At 48.8% G+C, this 24,789-nt stretch overlaps 3 protein-coding genes across 5 annotated transcripts in view; all 3 read left to right on the top strand.

The window, feature by feature from the left end:
• The first annotated feature begins 2,052 nt into the window (after positions 1-2,052).
• On the top strand, positions 2,053-11,912 carry LOC121591417 (TATA-box-binding protein-like). 2 transcript variants are annotated; one of them, XM_041911891.1, is made up of 4 exons: positions 2,053-2,804; positions 4,139-5,527; positions 5,633-5,885; positions 8,568-11,912. In XM_041911891.1, the coding sequence occupies exons 2-4, from the start codon at positions 4,559-4,561 to the stop codon at positions 8,987-8,989; spliced, it is 1,644 nt and encodes a 547-aa protein (XP_041767825.1). In that variant the 5' UTR covers positions 2,053-2,804; positions 4,139-4,558; the 3' UTR covers positions 8,990-11,912. The 2 variants fall into 2 exon arrangements, with proteins under 2 accessions (XP_041767825.1, XP_041767819.1); XM_041911885.1 differs by having other exon boundaries at positions 2,056-2,928.
• Positions 11,913-13,938: 2,026 nt separating this feature from the next.
• LOC121593271 lies at positions 13,939-20,741 on the top strand. 2 transcript variants are annotated; one of them, XM_041915496.1, is made up of 4 exons: positions 13,939-14,582; positions 16,321-16,468; positions 18,339-18,649; positions 18,731-20,741. In XM_041915496.1, exons 2-4 carry the CDS (start codon positions 16,347-16,349, stop codon positions 19,513-19,515), a joined length of 1,218 nt encoding a protein of 405 aa, XP_041771430.1. In that variant the 5' UTR covers positions 13,939-14,582; positions 16,321-16,346; the 3' UTR covers positions 19,516-20,741. The 2 variants fall into 2 exon arrangements, with proteins under 2 accessions (XP_041771430.1, XP_041771440.1); XM_041915506.1 differs by lacking the exon at positions 13,939-14,582 and adding an exon at positions 15,603-16,150.
• Positions 20,742-22,648: 1,907 nt separating this feature from the next.
• LOC121589500 (protein virilizer) overlaps positions 22,649-24,789 on the top strand; it is a 9,844-nt gene continuing 7,703 nt past the window's right edge. The window contains exons 1-2 of the mRNA XM_041908468.1: positions 22,649-23,091; positions 23,911-24,786. Coding sequence (XP_041764402.1) covers positions 22,678-23,091; positions 23,911-24,786 — 1,290 coding nt within the window. The 5' untranslated portion in view covers positions 22,649-22,677. The remainder of the gene's footprint in view (positions 23,092-23,910; positions 24,787-24,789) is intronic.

Genomic DNA, 24,789 nt, shown 5'->3' with positions numbered 1-24,789 from the left:
GCTCTAATTCACCTTTTGCAGTAGATTCTTCTTCTTTGGCACAACAACCGTTGTCGGTCAAGGCCTGCCTGTACCACTTGTGGGTTTGGCTTTCAGTGACAAATTGATTTCCCCCCATAGCAGGATACCCAAGTGCCACAAATCCACTAAACGACCACTAAACGGCTTCTAAACGACTCAAGTTCTCTACCTAAACGGAATATAGAAAGACTTCGTTTAGCAGACGCCAAACGACTCATGCATTCTAAAAATAGCAAAAAAGCTGGTGGCGCTATCTGTTGGTGGGATACCCCAACCAGTTGAGCTTCATCGCTTGGAGGAGAGCTTTCTCATTTCCTCTGTACTGTTGTATGGTTTCGCATTGAAGTTATGCATCGCTAGAACTAGAACGGCGATACGATTGTTTAAATACTAAACTCCAACGGAAACCACCAGCACTGAAGCAAGTGAGATTTGAGCAATGGTCATTGGTGTTGATACCCACGTATCTAACCACACGACCATTTATATAGATTTTTGCTCAGAAAGTTAGAAGGCTATATAGGTCATAATAAAATGCAACTTGTCGAAACACATTGCAAGAAAAGGATAGCAATATAATGATGAGTTGTAATACGCCATCTATTGATCAAACCAATGAAGCTGTGGAGCTTTCATTTTTTTTTTCTATGGATATTCAATTTTCCAGTCGTTTAAGCTTAATCTGTGGCGCTTGGGTAGTCAGTCCTACGTATGGCGGCACGGTCCATTTGGGGTTTGAACCCATGACGGGCATGTTGTTAAGTCGTACGAGTTGACGACTGTACTACGAGACCGGCTCGGTTTGCAGTAGATAAACAGCATCAAAGTTCTAAGTAAGTCTTTCAAACAACGCCTAAGCAGCTTCCTTATGCCACGATGCCAGGGATTATTTTTCTTTGTGTTTTATTTTCAAGCAAACGTCATCGATGAAATAAACAACAGGATTTGTTTCATTTAAACACATGTGTATATTTTAAAATCTTTTGTATTGATGAATTACACAAAATTTTACACAATTTACTGATAATTCACAATCACTTCACTCAATATTCATTCTTTGATTAACTTATCTAACTTGTACAGCAGCAATGAGATGATTGACGGCGTCTCTCTTTGACACTTTGACAAGATCCACCTTGTACCGATGCCATGCATTAAAAAGCTATAAAGTTCCCCAAGTTCGATACACACTCTTAACAAGCCTTCAAGTTCCACCATGAACCCTACACATAGTGCTAATCAGCCGCAAAGTTCCAAAAAGTACCATGTGCCTGCTAAAAAGCTCCATAGTTCCGCAAAGTACCGTCTATCTCTTAATCAGCCACAAAGTACGACATCGGAACGATTTTTCGTTAAACAGCCCTAAATCAGCTATAAAGTACGAGCTGGCTATTTGGGTTGAGGCACATTCATTGCCGTATCAAATATTTTCAACTAAAATGTAAAGTGCAGGCTATAAAGCATTAAATGTAATCAGGTAAAAAAAAACACAGGGACACATTTTGATGATAAAATTAATCGAGGTAAAAAATTAATTCTTCTCACAATACAAAACAAAATCGCACATCCATGGCAGGAATCAGAGATGGTTGGCAGGAATCGTATTAGCGTGGTAGTGTTGGGGCACTGGCAATATAAATGTTGACACCGCACACATTTCGATGAATTACTAGAACTTATTTAACTTCCGTTATATTTTGCTTTCGTGTTTCAATATCAAATCCTCAACTTTTCATTCAATTATCAAAACCTAAACTGCGCACTGAAAAGCGGCCCAGAAGCGGTTTGCATTGTGGCCGACAAGATGTCTAGTAATTTGTCTGCTGTGTCGTACGACTTGTAGATATTTGGATGGGAAGCGCATAAAGCGCTGCCCTGGGTCGTCGCTGTACCGCGCGCAGGGTACACAACCGCACACAACCAACCAACGGGAAAGGGAAAACATCTGATCGGCCGTCGCCCGTATGTCTGTTCGCAGCTGCAGCCGCAGCACCGGCAGGCGGTAACGTCAAACCGTTCCGCACCAGCATTCGCCAAGTGTAAACGCACTGACACACAGGGCAAAAACTTCGCTCGCCCCCTTTCCCCCTCTTTGTGGCCGCTTTCTGGCAGTGGCAGGGCGCAAGTGACGGTTCCAACTGACGGCGCAGTCTTATTTCTCAGCTCACCACACGAAAATGGCTGAGTTGTGAGCGTCGGTCGTTTTTGGGCAGTGCGTGCGTGTGTGTGTGTGTGCGTTGTAAAGGCAATCATTTCCCGCATCGCGGACACCATCGGACACACGAATGGTTCCACTTTTCGGCACGCGACCACCAGCTCCTTGAACGGCCTGTGTGTGTGTGTGTGTTGTGCCTTTGGTGCGGTCGGCCACCCACTGCTGGAGCGTATCCCGACTGACTCGTCCAAACCAGTGGTGTGCTAACGACCCACCCCTCCCCCCGACGAGGAGAGAAAATTGAGCCATATCCCCCGTGGTGGGCGCGCGGGGTAGGGCCACGGACAGACAGACGGACAGACACAACCCTCACACCGAACGGTCCGGGTGTGCGGATGGAGCTGGGCATCCCCGTGTCCCCGGCATCCCACCACCAGCAGCAACAGTGAATTGGTGCGCACCGACAGGGGGGGAAAAGGGGGAGGGCACGGGTGGATGACCGTGTCGCCAGATGAGACTCACATGCCGTGCTGCTGCAGCAGATTCCCCCGTGGTGTCGGTGGTGGAGTGGTGGAACGGTGCTGCTGATTCGACGTGCGTTCTGATCGGCGGCCGCACACGGGACACGGTACGTGCGGAAGGCGCAAGAGGCCGGGGGAAGGTGCAGTGCCTGTTAACCTGTTAAGTATCATCCCTGCTCGTTAAGCGAACCCCCGGAATGCGCCACCGAACCGCAACTAGTACCACACACTGTAAGTTACATGGGGGACCACACACACACACACACACACGTGCACGCACGCACACACTTCCACACAAACACAATTTTCAATCGCATTCTTCATCGCCCCCCACTGCTGCACCGCTTCTTTCCCCATTTCTCTTCACAGGCGTGCGTGCGTGCGTGCGTGTGTGCAGAAATATGTTTCCTTTGTTGGAAATGGTTTCGATCTGCCCTTTTTATTTGGGAGTATTGTGTGTATGTGTGTGTGTCTGTCTTTTTTTCTTCTCTCTCTCTCTCTCTCTCTCTACATCCCCCTCCCCAAATTGGTTCCCACTTCCTACACAGCCGCACAGCTGTGCGCGGGACCAAGAGCTTCCGGCCATCATTTCCGGTGGGGTACTGTGGGCCAAAAAACCAAAAAAACGATACGCTATTGTACTGGACCCTGGCGCGTCACACACGCTACGCTGGGGGGGAGTGGGGATGTGGATTCTCCGGAACCGTCCGGGCTGCTCCAAAACCCGCAGGTCCTTCCCGCGAGTCCTTTCCGGGAGTTATTCCTTCCCCGAGTGCTGAGCAAATGTGGTCATGAGTCATGGAGGGGTGGAGTGTACCCCCAGCAAGCGAAGCGATCGCTGAATAATCGCTGTTGTTTTTTTTTTTTTTGGATCGGAATTGCCTGCCATTTCCGGTTCAGCTGGGATTCCCCAGAGAGAAAACAATTTATTTTTTAATTTAAAAAAAACTCAAGAAAATTGAATATAGGGTTAACAGAAATAGGGTTAAAAATGGAGAAGGAATGGCATCTTTGACCTAGTCATTGATTTTAAATAATAGTAATATTGTATCTAAATGCATAATGGTGCAATAAACGCCTAAATCACACACAACGTGTGTGTATATACCTCAAGATCAATACCTCCCTCAGCGCTGTTGCAGTGTGACATGCACTCCAGTTGCATTATGCTTATGATTGTGCCGACGGGAGGTTTTCTTTTTTAATTATTTTTCTCTCCAATAGACCAATTTACGTAAGCACTGATCTTAATCTGTATCAGGCGCCGCACTTGCCACGGTTTTGTTTTTTGTCCGTGTGGAAGACCGCTTCCGCTTTTTGTTTTCTTCGGCTTGCGGTGAAACTATAACAGCCTTATGCTTTATACAATTTGTTTTTGAATTTTGTAATATTTTTCCCTCTTTTTGTAATATTTCTTTTTTTTTGCATTTAATCCTTCCAGAACGATCGTGCATCATCGCCTGACAGAGAGTGGCCTTCCGAGAATATTTTGTAATTGTGAAGTAAACAAAAAAAAACATACTCACTCACACACACATACAACCAAGCCTTCGAAGAAACGGACAGCAATATTGCAAGCGATACGAGAGCGAGAGAGAAAGGGAGAGAAGGAGAGAAAACTTACAAAAATAGAGCGACAATCATCAAAACGTTTAACCGCCTCAAAACGTAAAGAGTGAACGGTAAAGTACACGCGGACCAGTGACCAGCAAGACACACACGTACAGACATTGTCGTCGTATATCATACGTAATACCCACACACATACATATATATATTAGAACAGCGTGCCTAAGAATCTGGTTGCCAATTAGCCCCGCCGTCGTCCCGCCCAGCCCAGCCGACGCGAAACCCGGACTTGATGCATAGCACCTCCCAGGGTGGTAGTATGGCTGCTACTCTGCTACAGCAGAAAACGTACATGAACGGGCTGGCCGGGAGCGGCGGGCCGGACGGGTCCGGTCCGGCCGGACCGGGCGCGGTGGGCAGCGTGGGTGCGGCCGGCGGCGGCGGCGGCGGCGGCGTCGGCAGCGGCCCGTCCGCCGGCGCCACCTTCCTGCCCGTCTCCAAGACGCTCATCCATCACCTGCTGCCTCACAACCTGCAAGCGGACCATCACACGGCCACCGGCGCGTTCCATCACAGGGCGGAGCATTACCACCAGCGGGCGCACCGGGGCAGCATCGGGTCGTCGGCGTACGGTACGCTCGCGCCGAGCGGCTGCGAGGATCCGCCGGCCAGCGCGCTGGACGAGATCTTTAGCCCACTGCCGGTCCGCCACCTGGATGCGGCCGGGAGCGCCACCACGCCTTTGGAACTCGGTACCGATGCACTGTGGGACGCGATCGGGTCACCGACCACTACTGCTGCTACTGCCGACACCGCTACCACCACCACTAGCACAGCGGCTGCCGCTGCCTTCGCTGGACAGCAGCCCACCGTCCCAGCAACAACCAATCATGCCTCAATCAACAACCCGCAGCAGCACTGCCACGAGCAACCGGACGCGGACTGTCCGATGGTGGCGGCGGATGGGTCCGACAGCACCACCACCACCACCGAGCAGCAGGCCGCCGGTCCCGAGCCGGGCGAGCAGGAGCAGCAGGAGCCCGAACCCGAGCCGGAGATCGACATCGTCATCAACAACGTGGTGTGCTCGTTCAGCGTGCGCTGCCACCTGAACCTGCACGACATCGCGATCAACGGCGACAATGTCGAGTTTCGGCGCGAGAACGGCATGGTCACGATGAAGCTGCGCCGCCCGTACACGACCGCGTCGATCTGGTCCTCCGGGAAGATTACCTGCACGGGCGCTACCTCCGAGGATCAGGTAATTGTTCAACTGGCTCTACCCCCGCTGCTGCGTAGTTCGCCTTACTCACTTACCTTGTTTGTTTGTTTGTTTGCTTTGCTTATTATTTTATTTTTTTTGTAGGCAAAGGTGGCCGCACGCCGCTACTCGCGCTGCCTGCAGAAGCTGGGGTTCAACGTGCGGCTGCGTAACTTTCGCATCGTGAACGTGCTCGGTACCTGCGCGATGCCGTGGGGCATCAAGATCGTCAACTTCTCGGAGAAGTACAAAAAGGACGCGAGCTACGAGCCGGAGCTGCACCCGGGCGTCACGTACAAGCTGCACTCGCCCCGCGCCACGCTCAAGATATTTTCCACCGGAAGCATCACCGTTACCGGTAAGTGTGTGCACTGTAAAGTGAAGCAATGTGGGTGGAATTGCAGCAAGATTACAGTTTTTTTTACCCGCCTGCATGTGTGCTTGCTTGTGCGGGACTTTATAAATCTTTAAAATTGAGTTTTTTTGTTACATTCATCGATATGCTTTGGTAAATGATGTAACGTTGATTCTAATATACAGATACTTCATTTCTCTGTATGTATCAGACCTAAAAGTGAGCAATTTAAAGCATAATTTGTGCCTGTTGGACCTACGAGAGCCGCATGTGTATGATTGGTGCACACTAGTGGTGGGAGCTCGGAATCAGACCCCTATCCGGTTCCGATTTCATGTTCGGAATCAATTCCGGAGCCGACTTCCGGATTCTGTTCGCGGAATCGTAATTTACTTCGGTAACGGAATCAGTATTGACTCCAGAAATGGAATTAGCTACGGAATGAGAATATTTTTTAAAAATTGAAATACGAAGAAGGGAAACCAGCCAGGGAATATCCATGAGAATGGATCGTTTACAAATAAATTTGGATTCTTTACGGCTATCAATACGTAGCACCATTGGACCCAAATGCCTATTCTTTTAGAGATGTCGAAAGCCGATACTACTTTCGGAGCCAATTCCGATTCCGATTCTGATGCTGGAACCAATTTCGAAGTCGATTCCGATTCTAGATCCGATTCCGGAGCCGATTTCGGAATCGATTCTGGATACTGATGCCAGATCTACTATCCGGAATCGTTTCCATAAAACTTCGGACCTAGCCGGAATTGATTCCGACGAAAACTTCATTTTTCCCATCACTAGTGCACACTGTTTACTGATTCATGTTGCTTAATCTTGCAATCGAGATGCCTCAACTTCAAGATGAACATTGCTAAGGAAATCAGGTCTACTATGCGACTAAACTATCCCGCCTGCAATAGCGGTTTCGAGGTTTCTGTAGAAATGTGTCAAGTACGCGAGTTTTACACATGAAAGCGCAGCGTCTACGTATTCGTTCGATTTGAGAGTCGATTCAAGCCAGTCGTTCTCGTGATCGAAAACATTGCGGGACGATGTTTTTGGCAGTTTTGAAGCATAATATTCCAGCTAGCTGCAATGAAAAATTAAATACTGATATGTGTTAAAATTAATTTAAAAAAAGCCTTTAAACACCATTAAAAATAACTATTTTCAAATTAAAAATTTGATGGACCAAAAACTACAATAAGGGACGCTTCATTGAAAATATATATAAAAAAAAGATTATTTCTTTTTATTTTATTCAGGAGAAACGGTCCTATAAGGCCGTATTGCTCTTACTTTTAATTATCTATTAGGAAATTCCTGTTTTTTTTTGCTTACATTCAAATTCTGTTTCTGAGTTTTTACTGCCGGTGCGAGAGTTGGTCTGGAGATTTGACGCTTACTGCAATTTCGAATGCCCGTCTCGCTGGATTATGATTGGGAAAATTCTGTAACAAAAAGCATATTTCAAAAAGCAATCGAGACAAGTTGCTCGAGTCGAATCAAATCGAGAAAACAAAAAAGCATACAGGGTTTCCCACAATTTATTGATCAGTTCCCATAAGTTTATGGGATCGTCTCACGATTTATTCATCGTATCCCATAGATTTTTGGTTCGTTCCCATAATTTATTGGTATCGTCCAATTGGATATCAATACAGCAGAGCCTATGTGTTGATTATGCGTTGCGCGAGAGATGCCACACTTAGTTGCCATTGCTTGTGTTTTACCATTTATTGCGTTGGATTTAAGATCATGGTGCTTTTTATTCTCTTGTTGCGCTGCGTTATAGCGGCAGCGCACATTATCGTTTGCTAATTTATTTTTTTTATATGAAAAAGGGCTCAAGCGTACTGTTCACACTATTTCGCTTTGAGTTGTAAAAAAAGGTCCGTAATAACTTAACTTATTAAATTCAATTTGCTGTCTCGTTAGCAAACGTCGCTACATTGTCAATCGCTTGTTGTGTGACATCATATTCGAGTTGCCATTGACATTGTTGAACTACATTTTTAGGGTTTGCAATACTTACTTATATCGTTGTGGTGACTTGACAAACCACGGCACTATTTTAGCCAATATGTACAAAATATGTTATGGTACCTTGCCATACGATACCTCTCGTAATTACTGGGGTTTCCGGGGGTTCTCATAGTTGTGGGGCACTTCCTTGACCCTTTCTTATGGGAACATATGAAGTTCACTATAAGTTGAAATTTGGAATCCATGACACCCTTGTTGAACAGGCTCCTTGGACATTCCTATTGGATTTGTCAAACAAGCGTGCTAGAGAGTTCAAATCCCAATCCATTAAGTTCATTTCACATACGAAAAGGTCAATAAAGTGTCCCACAGCAATGAGAACTCTTCGAATACCCTGTAAAACATGTGTTTAATTGTTTTAACAGAGTATCGTGTTTGTTTTTTTTTTTTGTTCTAGTCCATAGTTTCAATGCTCAAGAAGATGTTCACCAATGAGGAAGGGAAATTAGCATCAAATGTATGCATTTTCTTTAACCTTTTGCATTGCGCAATAACTCTAAAGTTGGCGACTCTTTTCCATTTATCCATGACTTACTTTCCCCTTTTACTATTAAATCCAACAATTGTACATGCAACAATCAATGTACCACAAAAAAATGAAACTAATGAACCTCCAATTCTCCACCTCAACAGCTGCCAGTGTGGCCTTCGTGCAGGCCGCCATCGAGCACATCTTCCCGCTGGTGTACGAGTTTCGCAAAAAGCGCACGCCGCACGAAAAGCTCGAGCTGCTCAAGCAGCCGCCCGCCTTCGATCCGCAGGAGCTGGAGCTGCCGGAGGATGGCGAGGTCGATCTGCTGGCAGCCACCGGCACCACCACCACCACCACTGCGAACGGCGGTGAACTGGCGAACGTGGACGATGATGACGACGACGACGAGGCCGACGGCACACTCGTGTCGGAGGACTACGAAATGCACGGGGAGGACGAACGGCTGCCGCCGCCGCCGCCGCCGCCCGGCAACACCAAAGCAATAGACAAAAGCAATAGTATTAGGGCAGCCGGGTGTGCGCCGCCTGCCAGGGGCGGCTGTGCACCACGGTTCGTGCGCTAGGGCTTCCCCCGCGACCCCGGACTGAAACGTAATGGGAATCGTATATAGATATATATACACATGCTATGCTACCAATGCTCAGTGACTGGCCAGCCAACAACAAGTAGAAGAAGAGGAAGAAAAGGTCACACAAACTCCCACTTCTAAACTAGCAATAATCTTTATCTCGGATCTTCCAATGCACACACCCACCCCGCGATAATAACTCCCAATGCAAAAGCAAGCCCTTATCTTACCTAGTTATCCTAGTACCTTTTCTCTCTTTCTCTTTCTCTATCTCTCTCTCTCTCTCTCTCGTTTTCTCTCTATCCTCTCACATTTACTCTTATGACATACTCAAGACAGAAGTTATGCTTTAGGCACGATGAATGATGGTTGGAATTTTCAACCGTTGTAAAGCGTAGTAAAGCTTTCTTGTCATATTCATTTGTTTCTGTTGCTTTATTCTTTTACTTAGGACCTCACCATTACTGTTCACAAACACACCCTCCCCCCTCCCTTTCACGCCATTGTAATTAGGATACGTTTCTCATATCTGTTTGCTGCAATAAGGATAGCAGCCGCCACTAGCCACAACCCTAGTTAGTGCTGATTTAATTTATAGCTATTGCACGTGAAAAAAACTGCAACCACACACACACACACATGCGCCACGCTGTTCCCTCTGCTTTCCCTTACTGTATTTATTATTTCTGTCAAAAAAAAATCATAGCAAATCGTTGCAATATAATTACTTGCACTGTTGGGGCTTTAGTTAAATGGACGGTTTGGCTGCCCGCAACCGCCAACCCATGGTGGGGACGAGACCCGTGACTTGTGCGTGCGTGTGTGAGTGTGTGAGGTGGTAGGCAAGGGACAGCCCCGTTGAGTCAGCAACTAATTTTATTCTCCCGCTGTGTATACTCATAGGTTTTCATTAGTTAGAAAACACTTTGCGTTACAATTATATATATATAAACAATACATCTAGAGAGCCACAACACAAAAAAAAAACAGTGCGTGAAAGTGCGCGCCAAACGAGTGTGGGTATGGGCATCATCCTGATCACACACACCTACCCACACACACTCAAACACTCAACAAACTGCCTGAGAAGAGACAGAGAGAGAGAGAGAGAGGAAACAAACAATTGAAGGGATGGGGAGAAGTCGTAGCGAAACAAAAGCAACACAATATATACTAGTTTAGTGGTTTATGAATAGAGCTTTTAATACGAATAGGCTTTAGCGTGTTACAATTAATTAACAACAAACAAAAAAAGTGCCCCTAGAGTAAAAGAAAACCCAGCGCAGGCTGTGTGGACGGTGGAGAACGATGATGAGCAATAGGCGCAACTAGGAAGCAAGAGTAGTGCGGGTAACACATAGTAAGTGTGTATCGCAGCAGTGAAAGTAAGGCCCGGCAAGCGCTGACGAGGAGGAGGATTGCTTGTTGTCATTAGTTTCTTTTTTGTTTACTACCAATCACGGTTCTCCATGATAGCAGCGGCAGAATGCTTTGTGGTGGTCTCTGTCGGACAAGAGTCAAACGTTTATCTTTGGATCTTGCACATAGCTAAGCGCTGTATGTAGCGACACCTAAACGTTAGCTTTGTCTCAGCTTCTAGTTACTTCTTTTTTTTTTAATAATTTGATACGTTAATGTGTGCGCAAACGATGTGTTCTAGCACTATTTGTTTCACTTCTATTCCAACTCCTCGGTATGTTTTTTTTTCTCTTATTATTGTTTTTGTTAAAAACACTTTCAATCGTTTGAAGCGATTCAAAAAACGCAGGGCATTGTTGAGTTTTTATCTCAATTCAATTGTTTTGTTTTTAGTAAGCGCCTTCTTTTGGTTTCGTTTGTAAACGTGAAGAAATGGTACAAGCAAAGCGTAAGCGCAAAGTGGCGAACATAATGCTCCCCGTGCGAGGGCAGGATACAATTATTTAAGCTCCGTATAATAGGAGACAGAGAGAAAGAGAGCGAGTTAGTTAGTCTTGGGGGGGAAAGGGGAGGGGGAAACAAACATCAACCAAACAAAAACCAAGTGCTTGCGACGGGTGGTGGTGCGGCCGTCGAAATAGCATGTAAGACTCATAATCTCGGAGTGTGGCCGTGTGTTCCCTTGTAAGACACCCACCACCAGCCCCTCACCATGCGTGGCCGCGGTTCCTGCGTATATACATATATACATATATCGTAGAGAGAAATAGGAAAGTCCCAGCAGAACCAAACCCCGGCGTGCTTCCTTCGCCATACTAACAAAAAAAAAAACAAATGGTGAAAAAATGGCGCGACGGGTTGATTTGGTGTTGGCTGCTCGGGGGTGAAAAATCAATTTGCGTGCGCTGTATCGCTGAACTGAACTCTACTAGCAGATAGGTATCGACATATGAACTGTAGCAGTAAACAAACAAACAAACAAACAAACACTAATCATTTGGTAGCAATGTATATCAAGAGAGGCGCATCGCATATCAAGCGGTTGCCGCGTCGGAAGCATCCATCTCATCGATCGGCCCCGCGAAAGGATCTCGGGCCGTTTCCTGCGGAGCTGATCCACAGCTTCGTGGTGTTGGGTAGCGTACGTTAGGGAGTGATAAAACCAAAGACTTACATTTGTATTATGCACACATCAGAAAATGGAAAAGGAGAAGGAGGAGGAGGAGGAGGAGGAGTAGGAGCCGAAGGAGCCGAAAGAGGAGGGAAAACACATACACAGACACACACGCTACACGGAGAAGGAAGGACGCTCGAGCAGTGGTGGCACCCAGGACCAGGACCGAACAAGGATCGATGCAAAGACGCGGTATACAGACACACACACACACATAAACACATACACGAGCGAACGCATGCGAACGATGCGTGCTTTTGCGTTAGCTTTTGGGGACGCAACCATTTCTAACGAGGAACGAAAATAAAACCTACAATTATTTAATTTCTGTTTCGGTTGTCAGTTATTGCAGCATAACATCACCTTGATGTAAAGGGGTTAGAGGAATTGAAAGAATTGCATCATCATATTAGCGGTTGGTTATAAGTCGTTGGATGTGTACTGCTAGCAATTTGATGATTTTGGTGGTCACTTGTGTACTCTCTGTGTACCTGTTTAGCTGGCCGGATTGTTGGTCGGCCAACTGTGGGTATCCCACGGCGTTCGGTTCCGGTTGAAGAAGACTATTTGAACGCGATTGCACACATTCTCTTGTGTGGTAGTCGAACTCTTAGTTTTCGAAGTTGGGAATTAACTGGTAGCAAATTAATATTTGGTATGCAGTAACTTATTTTTACTTATTTAAATTCTGTCTGTTCCGGAACCGGTATGGGTTAAGTATTAGTTCTAGAATATCGGTATGAGTTAGAGATCTGTTCCAGGGTCCGTATGGGTTCAGAATTAGTTTCAGGACTATTTTGGGTTTGTGGTCGGTGTTAAGACCAGTATGAGTTCGGAATCTGTTCTAGGTCTAGTATGGGTTCAAAATCAGTTTCAGAACTGGTTCGGAATAAGAATTCTGTATCAGGTACCGGTGTGAGTTCGAGATCTGTTCTAGATCAAGTATGGGTTCGAAATCAGTTCCAGTATTTGGGGTTGGGTTCAGTATAAGTTACAGGATAGTTAAGAGTTCTGGATCTGTTTCAGGTTGAGTGCAGGTTCGTCACTATTTTGAGCTTGTCGTTGGGGTTAGGACCACTATTAATTCTGTATCAGCAACCGGCATGAATTCGGGATCTTTTCTATGTCTAGTAAGGGTTCGGAATTAGCTCCAGAATTGGTTTGAGGACAGTATCAGTTCCAGGATCAGTACAAATTCAGAATATGTTCTAGGTTCAGTATGGGTAAGGAATCAGTCCTAGGACCGGTATAAGTTCGGAATCTGTTCTAGGTCTAGTTTGGGTTCGAAATCCGTTCTAGAACTGAGTTGAGCATCAGTCCGAGAATTTGTATGAGTTCGGGATCTGTTCTAGATCTTGTATGGGTTCAAAATCAGTTCCAGAATTGGTTTGGGTTCAGTATCAGTTCCAGGATCAGTATGAGTTCGGGATCTGTTCCAGGCTCAGTATGCGTTCGGTATTGGTATCAGGTCCATTTTGGGCTTGTGGTCGATGTTAGGACCAGTATGAGTTCTGTATCAGGTACCGGTATGAGTTCGGGATCTGTTATAGGTCTAGTATGGATTCGAAATTAATTCCAGAATTGGTTTAGGGGCAGTATTCGTTCCAGGATCAATATGAGTTCAATATCAGTTCCAGGATTGGTATTAGTTACGGATCTGTTCCAGGTTCAATATGGGTACGGAATCAGTTCCAGAACCGTTATGGGCTCAAGGTCAGCTTCAGGACAATTTTGAGTTTGTGATCGGATCGGACAGTATTAATTCCAGGACTGGGCTGAGTTCGTTATCAGCGCAAGGACCGGTATGAGCTCAGTATCAGTTCCAGAACCGGTTCCGGTTTCGATTGTCGGTCAATTAATCGGTCGTCATAAGTTCCTGGTTTCAATTGGGTTTGGGAGCGGTTAATTTTGACGTATACTTCAGAGTAAAAAGAGGATTCTGGAAATTTATTTTCGTAGCCCTGTAACTCGGGTCAATTGATTAGTCAAAAGTAACACTCGTTTAATCCGTTTAATAAATTTAACACAACTATGAAACTCCATCGTACGGCATATATTTACCGCATTTAAAGTCCCACGCTTTCCTAGCAGGAAATAAATGAGCAATCAAAATGAGGGCCAGCGAAGGACGTGACGCATACAATGGCAATCATTAATGAATCTGCTTCCTTGATCGCATTTCCTTTTGTTGCAAAACACAAATAAAACTAACTTGCAATAAACACAAAGTATGATTCGGCAGTTTGAAGCACCCATCCACCGCAGTCTCTATACACCTTTGGTGCGTTTCTGCCCAGCGCCAGAGCTGTCAAGCGCGAAACCTGAACCCGGGGCAGCCCGTCAGCTGTCAACCGCTTCATTCATCCGTTCTCCCCTCCTGCCCCACACACACACACATACAGAGGCGAGCAATGAAATGAATGAACGGCACAGAGTGGCACCGCCACAACGGGAGCGCCCTGTCGTTTCGCTCGCAGATCTGCTTGACTTTCATACATTCGCAGGTGACTCGCTCGGCGCACGGAGCAACGGAGTGCAGTGAAAGAAGCAGAAGAGAGAAAAAAAGTGAACCATAACCACAACAACAACAAAAAATAAACCCACATCCACCCACCCACAGCCCTACTAAGGGTGCCGCACGAGCGGGCTTGAGAGGTAGGCGCGCGCGCGCTCGAAATTTCGCTGTCACCGCGGGGCCCCCGCACACGAGGTGGGGAGTCAGATCTTTTGGTGGCGCGATTCGATTGTGCGCCATTTGTGCGCTGGCCAGCAGCAGCAGCAGCAAACATAAGACACTGGGGCCACCACCCTCCGCCCCCACGATCAAACCGCTCGAACGGCGAAGTGTGCGCCCGTGAGAAGAAACGTAAAGGAACGCACGCGAAACAGTCCCGGGTGACACAGCGGGGCTCGGGAGCACCCAAAAACAACCACAACAAAAAGGAGAACAATAACAACAACAACGAGTTACTTCCGTGCTGCCGAATTTCGAAGGTAAATTAGAGTGTTAGTGCGCCAAGGTGTGTTTGCTCCTTTATTTACTTCCTGTTTGTTTTTGTTTTTCTCTACACCATGTGTTTTGGTGCGTGTGTTTTCGTTTCCGCCTGATACAGTTCCACCTGTTTTCCCCCATTTTCCCAAATCAGTGTGTGTGTGTGTGTGTGTGTGCATTCTTTGTTGTGAAAACGGCGTACGGTGACATTTTCGTGCCGTGATCGAAGAGAAAAGCAGGAGCAGGAAATAGAGTGGGGGGAAGGGAAGGGGAGCGGTGGTGGCGAGTTACTCAATCAGTATACCCTTCCTTTCCACGCAGCAGGCAAACGCGTGCCTTCCCTCTTTCGCAGCACGCAAATTTCCAGCGCGCAAAGTGATAAGGCGCAACGTTGGTAAACAAGAAATTACGCTGCGCCAGCGTAACCAGCCGCTCCCCTCGCTCCCCGCCAATCAAGGCCAATGCCATCGGGTTCACAATCACCAACCTCCTTCCCCGTCCAATCGGGGTTGTTATTGTGGGTGTGTTCTGTCGGGTGTACGCGAGTGACCCCCGCTCCAGATGTACGCAGCCGACCACGCGCACTTGCGCGAAAATGCGTTGCGAGCATTAGAAAGGCTCCACCGCCCAACCGTCTAATCAGCAGCTTGTTTTGTTTTTGTTTTTTTACTTTCCCGTCATTTGCAGCAACAAACATGTTGACAGGAAGGTGGGGGTGGAGAGTGGGGGGGGGAGTCATTTTCGATAAATTACAAAAAAAGCGTAATTGTTTACAACGTGCAATTTCTGCGGACTCGGCGCAAATCAGCGGCTTTTTGTTGCGGCGTACTAATAAGTCGTTGGTGGTCGAAGGAGGAGGGGGGGGGGGATTGCGTATTGTTTTTCTACAAAAAACTCATTTATGGCCCGTCTCGCGCTGTCCTCAATTGGTGCGCGTTTAATTCGTACAAGGTCCCGCGCCGCCTCGTTCCAAAAACAAACCGACATTCGGAACGCTCTCGAACGTGTATGTGTGTGTGTGTATGTGTGCGTGTCCTTTCCGGCAGAGAATGACGCGGGGCCGCGCAGGAAGCAGAATGATGGGTCGTCTCAACCATCCCCCCGGCATCAAAGAGAGCACTTTAATTTACCGTTTCTTTGTTGTTTCCACGACAAAACACTACGCCACTACAAAGCGTCTCGGGAGGAGAAGGGTGGCGGAGGGGGGGGGGAGGGGAGGCAAAAATGGGTCAAAACACGGGATGGAAAGCCCTTGGTGCTGCGCGGGGAGGATGTTTGTTATTTATAAAAATTGCGAGCGATTTTTGCGCGTTTTCCCGCAACCTGGCCGTGCCGCGTGTGTGACTAAGTGCCGCCCCGTCGGTCCGCGTTCGACGGCAAAACACAGCTGTGTGTCACAACGGAACGGAAGGCGCAAAACACAGGCAAAACAAAAGCCACCGCGGAGCGGAGATCGGTTGTGCGTCGTAGCGAGCGTGCGGCCGCGTCGTAACCGTCCGAAATGCGTCAGGCCAAGTCGTTCGTCGTCGAACAACCCCCTCCTCAACAACGGAACAATATTTTTTCCCTTGTATGTATGCGTGTGTGTGTTTATGTTGACGCGTTGTTTTTGTTTTCGAAGCGATCGCACCGTCTGGATGCCAGAGTTTCTAGAGTGATAGATTCGGATAAAATCATCCAACAGTTTCTGATCCGGTTCTGTTTTTTTTTTTTTGTGCGTGTGTATGTTTGTTTTTGCAGCATCAGCAGTAGCAGCCAGCAACAGAATGAAGGTGTTACGGGAGAAGATATCGAAAATGGCTGGAGGAGTGCAGCAAGCCATCGTGTGGTTTAAAGCCGGCGGGATCGTCAGCCCGATGCTGCTCATCTACGTACTTCACATGCTCTGGTAAGCAAGCGCCCAATCACGTGGTGTGTAGCGTTCAAGGGTAGTAGTCGTGGAGGCCTTAGCGCCGCAGCAAAGCTCCAGGTGTCTGCTTTTGCCCCCACCCCCTCCATTCACAAGCATTCGAATGTCGTTCGGCACCTGCTTAGTTCAGCAGCGCCAGCCTTGAGCCGCGCAGGCTCTAGCGCCGCGGTTTCCAAACACTGGACCTTGGACCTTGGAGGCGGCTAGCAAATCTAGGCAGCAAGCACAGCAGGCCTATGGAAACTAGTGATGGGATAAATGACAGTTTTGAGTCGGAATCACTTCTGGAATGGAAATCAGTTTCAGAATGGTAATCGGTGCCGGTAATCTCCGGTTTGAATCTTTCGTTGCGATGCATTCATGTGATGCTTCAGCGATGAGTGATTCTAATGTCGAATCCAATATTTACAGATTCTTGAATATCCAAAGCTTCTTGAATCCATAAAGATGCATGCATCTCCAAAGAATCATTGATCTCTAAAGACTGATGAATCTCTAAAGATTTTTGAATTTCTAAAACCATATGAATCTCTGGAGATCTATGATTTTCAAGATATTGAATGATCTCAGCCTTCTTGTGAATATCTGATGGTGTATGTGAATCTCTAGTCTCAATAGATCATAACTCTAAAAACGATTCTTGAACTTCATGATGATCTTCAGAGATTCGAATGATTTTTCAGAAATCATGAATCTCTATAGATCTATGAAGCTAAAGAGAGACATACATCTGTGTAGCCGTTATCCTGAATCTAGCTCTAGTAGCTCTAGTCTCATTAGATCATACATCTCCAATGATTTGTGAACTTCATGGTGATCTTCAGAGATTCGAATTAGTTTTCAGAAATCATAGTGACCTTCATAAAACCATAGAAGATCATAAATGTCTCTGATGGTTCATGGATGGTCGAGCTTCAGAGGGATTTATGAATCAGATTCATTCTTCAATTTCAAAGATTCGTTCAGACTCACAAATCCCAAATCAGATCAAGTTACCCATCTCTAGTATGCAGCTCCAATTGTATCGCCAGGCCATAGTACCACATTTGGCAGGTCTTCCTGGTGGTGTGAATTTCATTGTTTGGAAAATGTATCTAAGGATCGATGCTAAGGACTGCCAATGCCATCGTGCCATCGTGTTTTTACTTCACCATTTTCAAAGGTTCAGAGGTTCTGATGTTTGCTGTGACATGAAGCCATTCCAGCGGCAATTAGTTGCTTTAAACCATAACAGATTCATTACTCTAGCATTTCCCTTCAAATTCTTCAACATTTTAAAACAGAATAGCTTTAGAAATTGTTCCAATTGTTCCACCTAACATGAATCCACGGAACATCTACCTAAAGACCTCTAAATTAGTGATGAGTTAAGTTGGAAAAAAATCCGTAGTCGACTTCGATCCGACTCCGATTATTTCGGTTCCGACTCCGGAAGGTAGGTCCGCCCAGAATTATCCAGAGTCGTTCGGAGTCATCCAAAATAGTCCGAAGTCGGCCGGAGCCTACGTTTAAAACAGAGGCCTGTACATGATTTACAGACGACTCCGACTTTGATTGACTTTGGACGACTCCGAATGACTCTGACTCCGGTCGACTCCAGCCGACTCAGGACGACTCCGGGCGAATCTGAACGACTTCAATTCCGGGCGGAGCTAGTGTTTCAAATTTTCCCAGAATCGTACTAACAATAGCAGGAGTCGGATTGGAGTCGTGGATGTCCTCCAAGGTCCTCCTGCGAAGGATCTAAATGTAGTTGCAAGCGATCCCGTCTCACGAAGAATCGGAAAAATCGGCACTCCAGCGTACTAACCTTCCTCCCCCGGTTTCTCTTCTCACCCACCCAACGCAGGCCCGAGTTTCGCCCGTTCAGCATACTGTTTGTGATTGCGATCGGGTTCCTGTGGGACCGGCCGGCCGGCCAGCAAGTGGCGGCCCCCTCCGTAACCGGCGGCTCCCCGCTGGCCGAGCTCGGGGCGAAGCTGTGGGCGCTGCGCACGACCCGCCCGCTCAGCATGGTGGCGGGCAGTGTGGCCGGCTGCCTCACATACATCTACCTGGTGTGCTACGTGCTGCCCCTGTGGCTGTCGTTGGGCGTCGCCGGGCTGGTCGTGTGCTGGGATCGGTTCGGTGTGCCCGGTGGTCCACTCAGCATTGCGCCGAGTAAGTAACACCGACCAATTCACCACCCCTCATCAATACCAACATATTTATGTTTGCTTTTCCATCCCCCACCCAAAAAAGGTTTGCACGACACGCTGCAGCAGGAGCAGCAGGAAATGGACGAGTTTGTGCCGGAGCTGACGGAGGTGAGCCGCGTGCTGCTGCAGGAGGTCGGTGAGCAGGGCGCGGACACGACACCGCTCGCCGACGGGTTCGCCGCAGCCGCCGGCGGCCGCGGGAACAGCGCGGAGGAGGACGAGGAGCAGTACCTGCGGACGCTCATCCCGGAGGCGACCAGCAACGATTTCGAGTCGGCCGAGCTGAGCGGCTCCAGCAGCGACGAGCTGTTCTGCCCCGAGGGCCCGGCGGTGCGGAAGGCGGGTCGGGCGCACGGCCGGCCGGGCGACCAGCAGCCGATCGAGTTCAAGAGCAGCCACTTTAACGCGAACAGCTCGTCCGACTCGGACGACAACATGTCGCGGGGGCTCAACTTCAACGACGACGAGGACGACGCGGACGGCGCGTCCCGGCGACCGGCGGCCAAAGGCAGCAGCGGCAGCAGCAGCAGCAGGCAGCAGCCGACTGGTGAGGCGATGCTGATGATGAGCGCCACCAGCCTGGCCAGCAACGTGCTGGTCGACACGGTGTACCGGCGTCTGCTGGACGCGGGCGCCCTGCACCAGCACCAGCAGCAGCAGCCATCGCCGCACCATAGTATTCTTCAGTCGGTTGCCTCGCTCGGCAGCACGATACAGGCGCTCCGGGGGCAGACGGTGCAGGAGGAGGGCACCGATGACGAATCGACCGACGCGGACGAGGACAGTGAGTTTGAAATGCTCAACTCGGAGGAGCTGAACAACTTATGAGCACGTGGTGGCGCTTCCGAGAATTGTTAGAAGACATGTTAGAGAGAGAGAGAAGGAAAGAGAGAAAGCGAGAGAGAAAGAAAGAGAGAGAGAGAGAGAGAGAGAGGAGAGAAAGCGAGAGAGAGAGATAGTAAGGATTGCGGTGTGGAAATGTAATTTCTCCGCCGCTGTTTGTCTGTTTTTGGTTTGACACGGCTTTCCCCCGTTTTAATTGTATAACAATCCCCCAAAACTCCTCAACCCAACCCTGTTGCCATCTCTCCTCCCCGTTCCGAGGGTCCCTCGCCTCCCACCCCCGAATCGGGTGGTGCCTCGATGTTTTTTTTTTTGCTCTGTGTTATTTACGTTTTATCGTTTGTAATAATTATTCTTATGTTAATCAATGCTAGCTGCTAGGTGCCCCGTATTGACGTGGTGTTATGTACTCTACCCACATATCTTACCACGTATCCTTTAAAACCCCCTTAGCTCCATTTAAAATTAATTTGTGTCACAGCAATTAAAAAAAAAAATACTACATCGAATGTAGCGTGCCAGAACGCGTGAGCCTAAGCCGCCCACCCCTCCGGTGGTGGTTGCAGGCTGGCCAACATGCAAACGCAACCAATTGAAGATATTATTTGCAGTCGTCGTGAAAGGATGAAATCTTTTCAATTTACTTATCGTTACCAGTGGAAAACAACAACAACAACAAAATACTTATTGCATATCTTGTGGGAATTTTTGGTTTTGCTTAACAACAACAAAAAGAAAAGGAAACATTGTTCGATGAAAGCGTTAGGAGGACAGCCCGAAAAGCTTGTGTGTGTGTGTGTGTTTTTTTGTTCCTCCCCGTTCTAGTCTTACTTGAGCTAAGCCTGAGTGGGACGCGGTGGATGGATCTATCTAACCCGCCATCCCTCTGTCCCAGCAGGAAAGGAACAAGAAGAAGGGGATGGCAAGCGTGGAATGTCGGGGCCAGGCGATGGAATGTATGAAATGTGATAATAATTGCATCAGCGCGGTAACAAACTTCTCCAGGCGGAAGTGCTAATAAATGTTAAACCTCCTAATCCCCCCCCCCCTCCCAGTGTAATGTTTACCGACCGTGGTGTGGTACAAGATAGCAAGATTGAGTATTTTGTGTGTGCGTGTGTGTGTGTATTTCCCTTTGTAGTTCCTAGTATACCGGTACCGTTCGTACCCAAAAATTCGAAGGAAATAAATTATTCTGCGTAAAACGTGAATTAAGTATTTTTATTATTATTATTATTATTCAAATCTCCTATAGCAGCAGCATACCAGTAACAGCAGCGCTGTGGTGCAGACAACGAGGTGTCCCCACCATCTCTGGATGAGATTGCCAGCGCCATCAAGCAGCTTAAGAGCAATGAGTCTGCTGGCAGCGATAGCCTGGCGGTTAAGCTCTTGAAGATGGAGCCGGAGAGGCTTGCCGTCAAAATCTGAGAGCAGGAAGATCTACCGGAGGAATGCCGAGCCATCACAGTCCTCAATGCCACCCTCAAGATGCTGTCCCAGATCCTTGTTACAAATTTCTGGGTTTGTTATCACCTTTCAGCAAATTTTTACTCTTTGGAAGATCCTCCAGAAGTGTAGAGAGTGCCAGATACCTACGCACCACCTGTTCACGAACTTCAAGAACGAACATGGCCTACGACACCATGTATCGGAATGAGCTATGAAACAACATGCAGCAGTACGGATTCCCTGGGAAGCTAATACGGCTGTTAGAGGCCACCATGGACGGGGTGTAGTGCAAGGTGAGAGTATCGAACTAGACATCTCACAGGGGTCTGAGGCAAGGTGACGGACTCAGCTGTCTGCTCTTCAACATCGCCTTGCAAGGTGTCTTTCGAAGACATCTCCCTGGTACGATCCGTGGCACGACATCCGTGTTATTTACAATTTCTTGGCTTCGTGGATGACATCGCCATCATCGGCAGTACTACTCAAACGCGAAGCAGCAAGAATTGGATTGAGGATCACTGTGCATACTATGGGCTATATCATCTGCTGAAGTCCAGAACACTTCGAGACCGCACGAAATGTGAGATATATCACACATTAATACGTCCGGTGGTCCTCTATGAACATAAGTCTTGCAGGACGAGGCAAACACTCTGGACGTGTTTGAGTGACGCATCCTCTGGACCATCTTTGTTGGTGTTTTCGAGGATGGAGCATGGTGGAGAAGGATGAACCACGAGCTTGCTGAGCTGTACGACGAACCGAGCTTCCTGACGGTAGCGTAGGCTGGTAGGATACGATGGCTGGGGCATGTTATGAGGATGCCGGACTGATCCTCCATCAAGAAGGTATCCGACAGCGATCCCCAGTTCGGCATGAGGCGCAGAGGCTGGTCGAGGTTGAAAGAGAGAGAGAGAGAGAGAGAGCGAGAGAGAGAGAGAGAGAGAGAGAGAGAGAGAGAGAGAGAGAGAGAGAGAGAGAGAGAGAGAGAGAGAGAGAGAGAGAGAGAGAGAGAGAGAGAGAGAGAGAGAGAGAGAGAGAGAGAGAGAGAGAGAGAGAGAGAGAGATAATGATTTTTTTGTTCTTTATCATGCATTTCGGGGTTGATGAATTATCATAGTGCCACGAATTATAACGTTTTTTGTTATGAAAATGTGTTCTGATAACCGTTTTTTCAAATATCCTCCTCAGCACGCAATGTCACCTTTGTAAGGCATTTGACTGCTGCTGCGGCGAAGGAAGTAAACAGGACATATACGAATATATTATTTCTAGCTTATTTTAATGTGCCACAATGAAAATAGTTTTCTGTTATATAATTCCTCATTTTTCTATAATTCTTTTGAGTTCCAAAACGCACTTGTAACAAATTCACCACATGAGCAACGATCATTTCAAATGATGATTATGACAAGCCCTTCGTAAAATATTCCCCTTTTTCCCGGCAACCCTCCCGCAAACAATCAATTCAGCGGCTGCAAAATTCCGGTCCGTGTATTTTAGGCCTTAGGCCTTATGCTCACAGCACATAACCGTGCAGCTTGCAGTTTGAACTCCAAGGGTGGTGAATATCTCTCCATTTCACCAAACACGTTTGACACGCCTGCGCCCCTGACAGCTCGTCTGTCAAAACCGGCCAACTGACAGCGTTCCGGGCCCCGTCCCCACGGTCCCTCCTCGCAGACACGAAGCTCGATGACGCTGCTATCAGCAAACTTGCCAGCCGCCATCATTCTTTTCCTGGCTGTCTGCAACGCGCGTCCTACTGTCCGCGAACGAAGCCCGCCGCTACTAAAAAAGAAGGCTGCAAATCGTGCAAAGGTTGTGTGTTATTTTGTGCGAAGTGAGCGTGTAGCGGGTGTGTGTGTGTGTGTGGCAAGTTGCACGGGCGACCGCGTCCTTATTGGATGGCCAGTTCGGCTGCAGCAGGAACCCGCTGCAACACGGACCCGAGTGCCAGGTGGAACAGCCACAGCGGACAGCAGGAAGGTGTACCCGGTGGTGCGGTGTAAGGCGACCGTGTTAGCGACCAGCCCCCCCCCAGAAACGATGGATTCCGAACTGCCGGAGTTGCTGTTTTTCGACACATTTTCTCATGACACGTACGAGGTAAGCGGTTTGTGGTGGTGCAATTTTTGTGTGTGTGTGTTGCTTTTTGTTAGTTTGTTCCCTCCTCCCACACGCCGCGAAGAACCGCGGCCTGTGAGCGGGGGTTAGAGATGGGTTGTTGTGATGCGGGTGTTCCTCCAGGGTTGCGGCACGGCAGCATTAAAGTCCCCGGAAGGTGTCATTCGATGGGGGAAAAGGGGGATTTCCCCCCAGCATTGTGCCCGCCGGTCCATCTCTACGTCCAACCAGCATCAACCGGCTTCACTCAACCAAACACCCGATCAACCATGAACTGCGCGTCAGCGTTTGCAAGGGAACAGGGGGCCATAAAACTCGCGGCATAAAATGGCCGTCTCCGGGACGAGCGGTGGCGTCATCTTTCAAGCATCCCCCACCTCCACTGGCTTGCCGACCACTCGAACCCACTCCCCCTGCGAGGCTGCAAGCATCATCCCCGGTGCCGAAGAGAAGGTCCCGCGAGATTCGATGCACACAAAGCGCGCCCAAAGAACGACGATCGAAAGCGTATCCGGCAAGAGGAGGGACCGGTCGTAAAAATGTAGAAGGCAAACGCAGCAATAAAACCCCATCCACAGGCGCTGCAAAAGCCCCCATTGAACGGGTTGGGGTATCTTTTTTATTTTTTTAAATTGTGTGCCAACCGTCGGCACAGCTCTCGCTCGAAACTCCTTTGCCGCGTTGCCACGTTTCTTTCTAAAATGATGTTTCTTTTTTTCTCTCTCTCTCTCTCTTTTCCCTTTCTTTTCCGCTTCGTGCTCTTTTTTTTTCTGGCAATTAAAAACCAACCAAACCTCGCAGCAAAATCTCGATCTGGTACAGTTCCCGAAGCCGGTCTACATCACGGAGGTGCGGATCATCCCGCTCGGCGCTCGCGTCCATGCCGACTTCCCGGGCGGCGTCCGGCTGGGCGCCACCAACCCGTCCAACTTCCACATCCAGCTGTACGTGAACGATCTCGGCAAGCCGGGCGCCCCGATCTTCGAGAGCCTGGGCGAGCTGGAGTACAACCAGAACAATTGCATTCATCTGCAGTGCGGCGGCGGCGGCGGTTCGGGAGCGGTAGGCACGGGCCCCCCGGGTACGGAGGAGTTCGTGCGCCGCATCCCGACCGACGGGCTGGTGCTGAAGGGCTGGTACACGACGATGACGCTCGCGGTGTACGGCATCCTGACGACGAACATAGCCGAGCCGATCGTGTCGCCGAGGGAAACGACGCCCCAGCCGGCCGAGCAGCTGCTGGTCGGGCCGGACCACCACCATCATCTGCTGCACCACCACCACCACCATCACCATCACCATCTGCACCATGGCGGGGGGATAGCGGAGCCGTCGTGCGGGCCGGGCGGCGATTGGATACAGGAGCCGCCGCTGCCCGGGCTGGTGGCCGCCGCCGAGACGGTGTTCGTGCAGAAGGAGTACCCGGAGGACGACAGCGAGGACGCCCCGAAGGATCCGCGGCCGTACGCGCGCCGGGCGGCGGCAGCGGCCGCCGCCACCTCCTCCAGTATCGCGACCGCGCACCCGCTGCCGGCCAGCGCAGCCAGCCCGCCGGAACCGATCTACGAGCCGCTCGAGGCGGGCAAGATACTGCCCGGGGAGTGCGAGCCGCCCCCGCACGCGGACAAGCGCAGCAAGGGCGCGGGGCCGCCGTACGCGTACGAGCGGTCGCCCCGGGCC

This window comes from Anopheles merus, chromosome X (genome assembly GCF_017562075.2).
Source record: "Anopheles merus strain MAF chromosome X, AmerM5.1, whole genome shotgun sequence".
Lineage (NCBI taxonomy): Eukaryota > Metazoa > Arthropoda > Insecta > Diptera > Culicidae > Anopheles > Anopheles merus.
The sequence above is the reverse complement of the archived record's forward strand: the minus strand, read 5'-3'. Positions and strand labels throughout refer to the sequence as shown.

Excerpts from the sequence above, each read along its gene's own strand:
- LOC121591417 (XM_041911891.1), top strand. The coding sequence starts at position 4,559 with ATGCATAGCACCTCCCAGGGTGGTAGTATGGCTGCTACTCTGCTACAG. Across the intron at positions 5,528-5,632 it reads GCGCTACCTCCGAGGATCAG|GCAAAGGTGGCCGCACGCCG; the intron begins GTAATTGTTCAA and ends TTTTTTTTGTAG. Across the intron at positions 5,886-8,567 it reads CGGAAGCATCACCGTTACCG|CTGCCAGTGTGGCCTTCGTG; the intron begins GTAAGTGTGTGC and ends CCACCTCAACAG.
- LOC121593271 (XM_041915496.1), top strand. The coding sequence starts at position 16,347 with ATGAAGGTGTTACGGGAGAAGATATCGAAAATGGCTGGAGGAGTGCAG. Across the intron at positions 16,469-18,338 it reads TACGTACTTCACATGCTCTG|GCCCGAGTTTCGCCCGTTCA; the intron begins GTAAGCAAGCGC and ends CACCCAACGCAG. Across the intron at positions 18,650-18,730 it reads TCCACTCAGCATTGCGCCGA|GTTTGCACGACACGCTGCAG; the intron begins GTAAGTAACACC and ends CACCCAAAAAAG.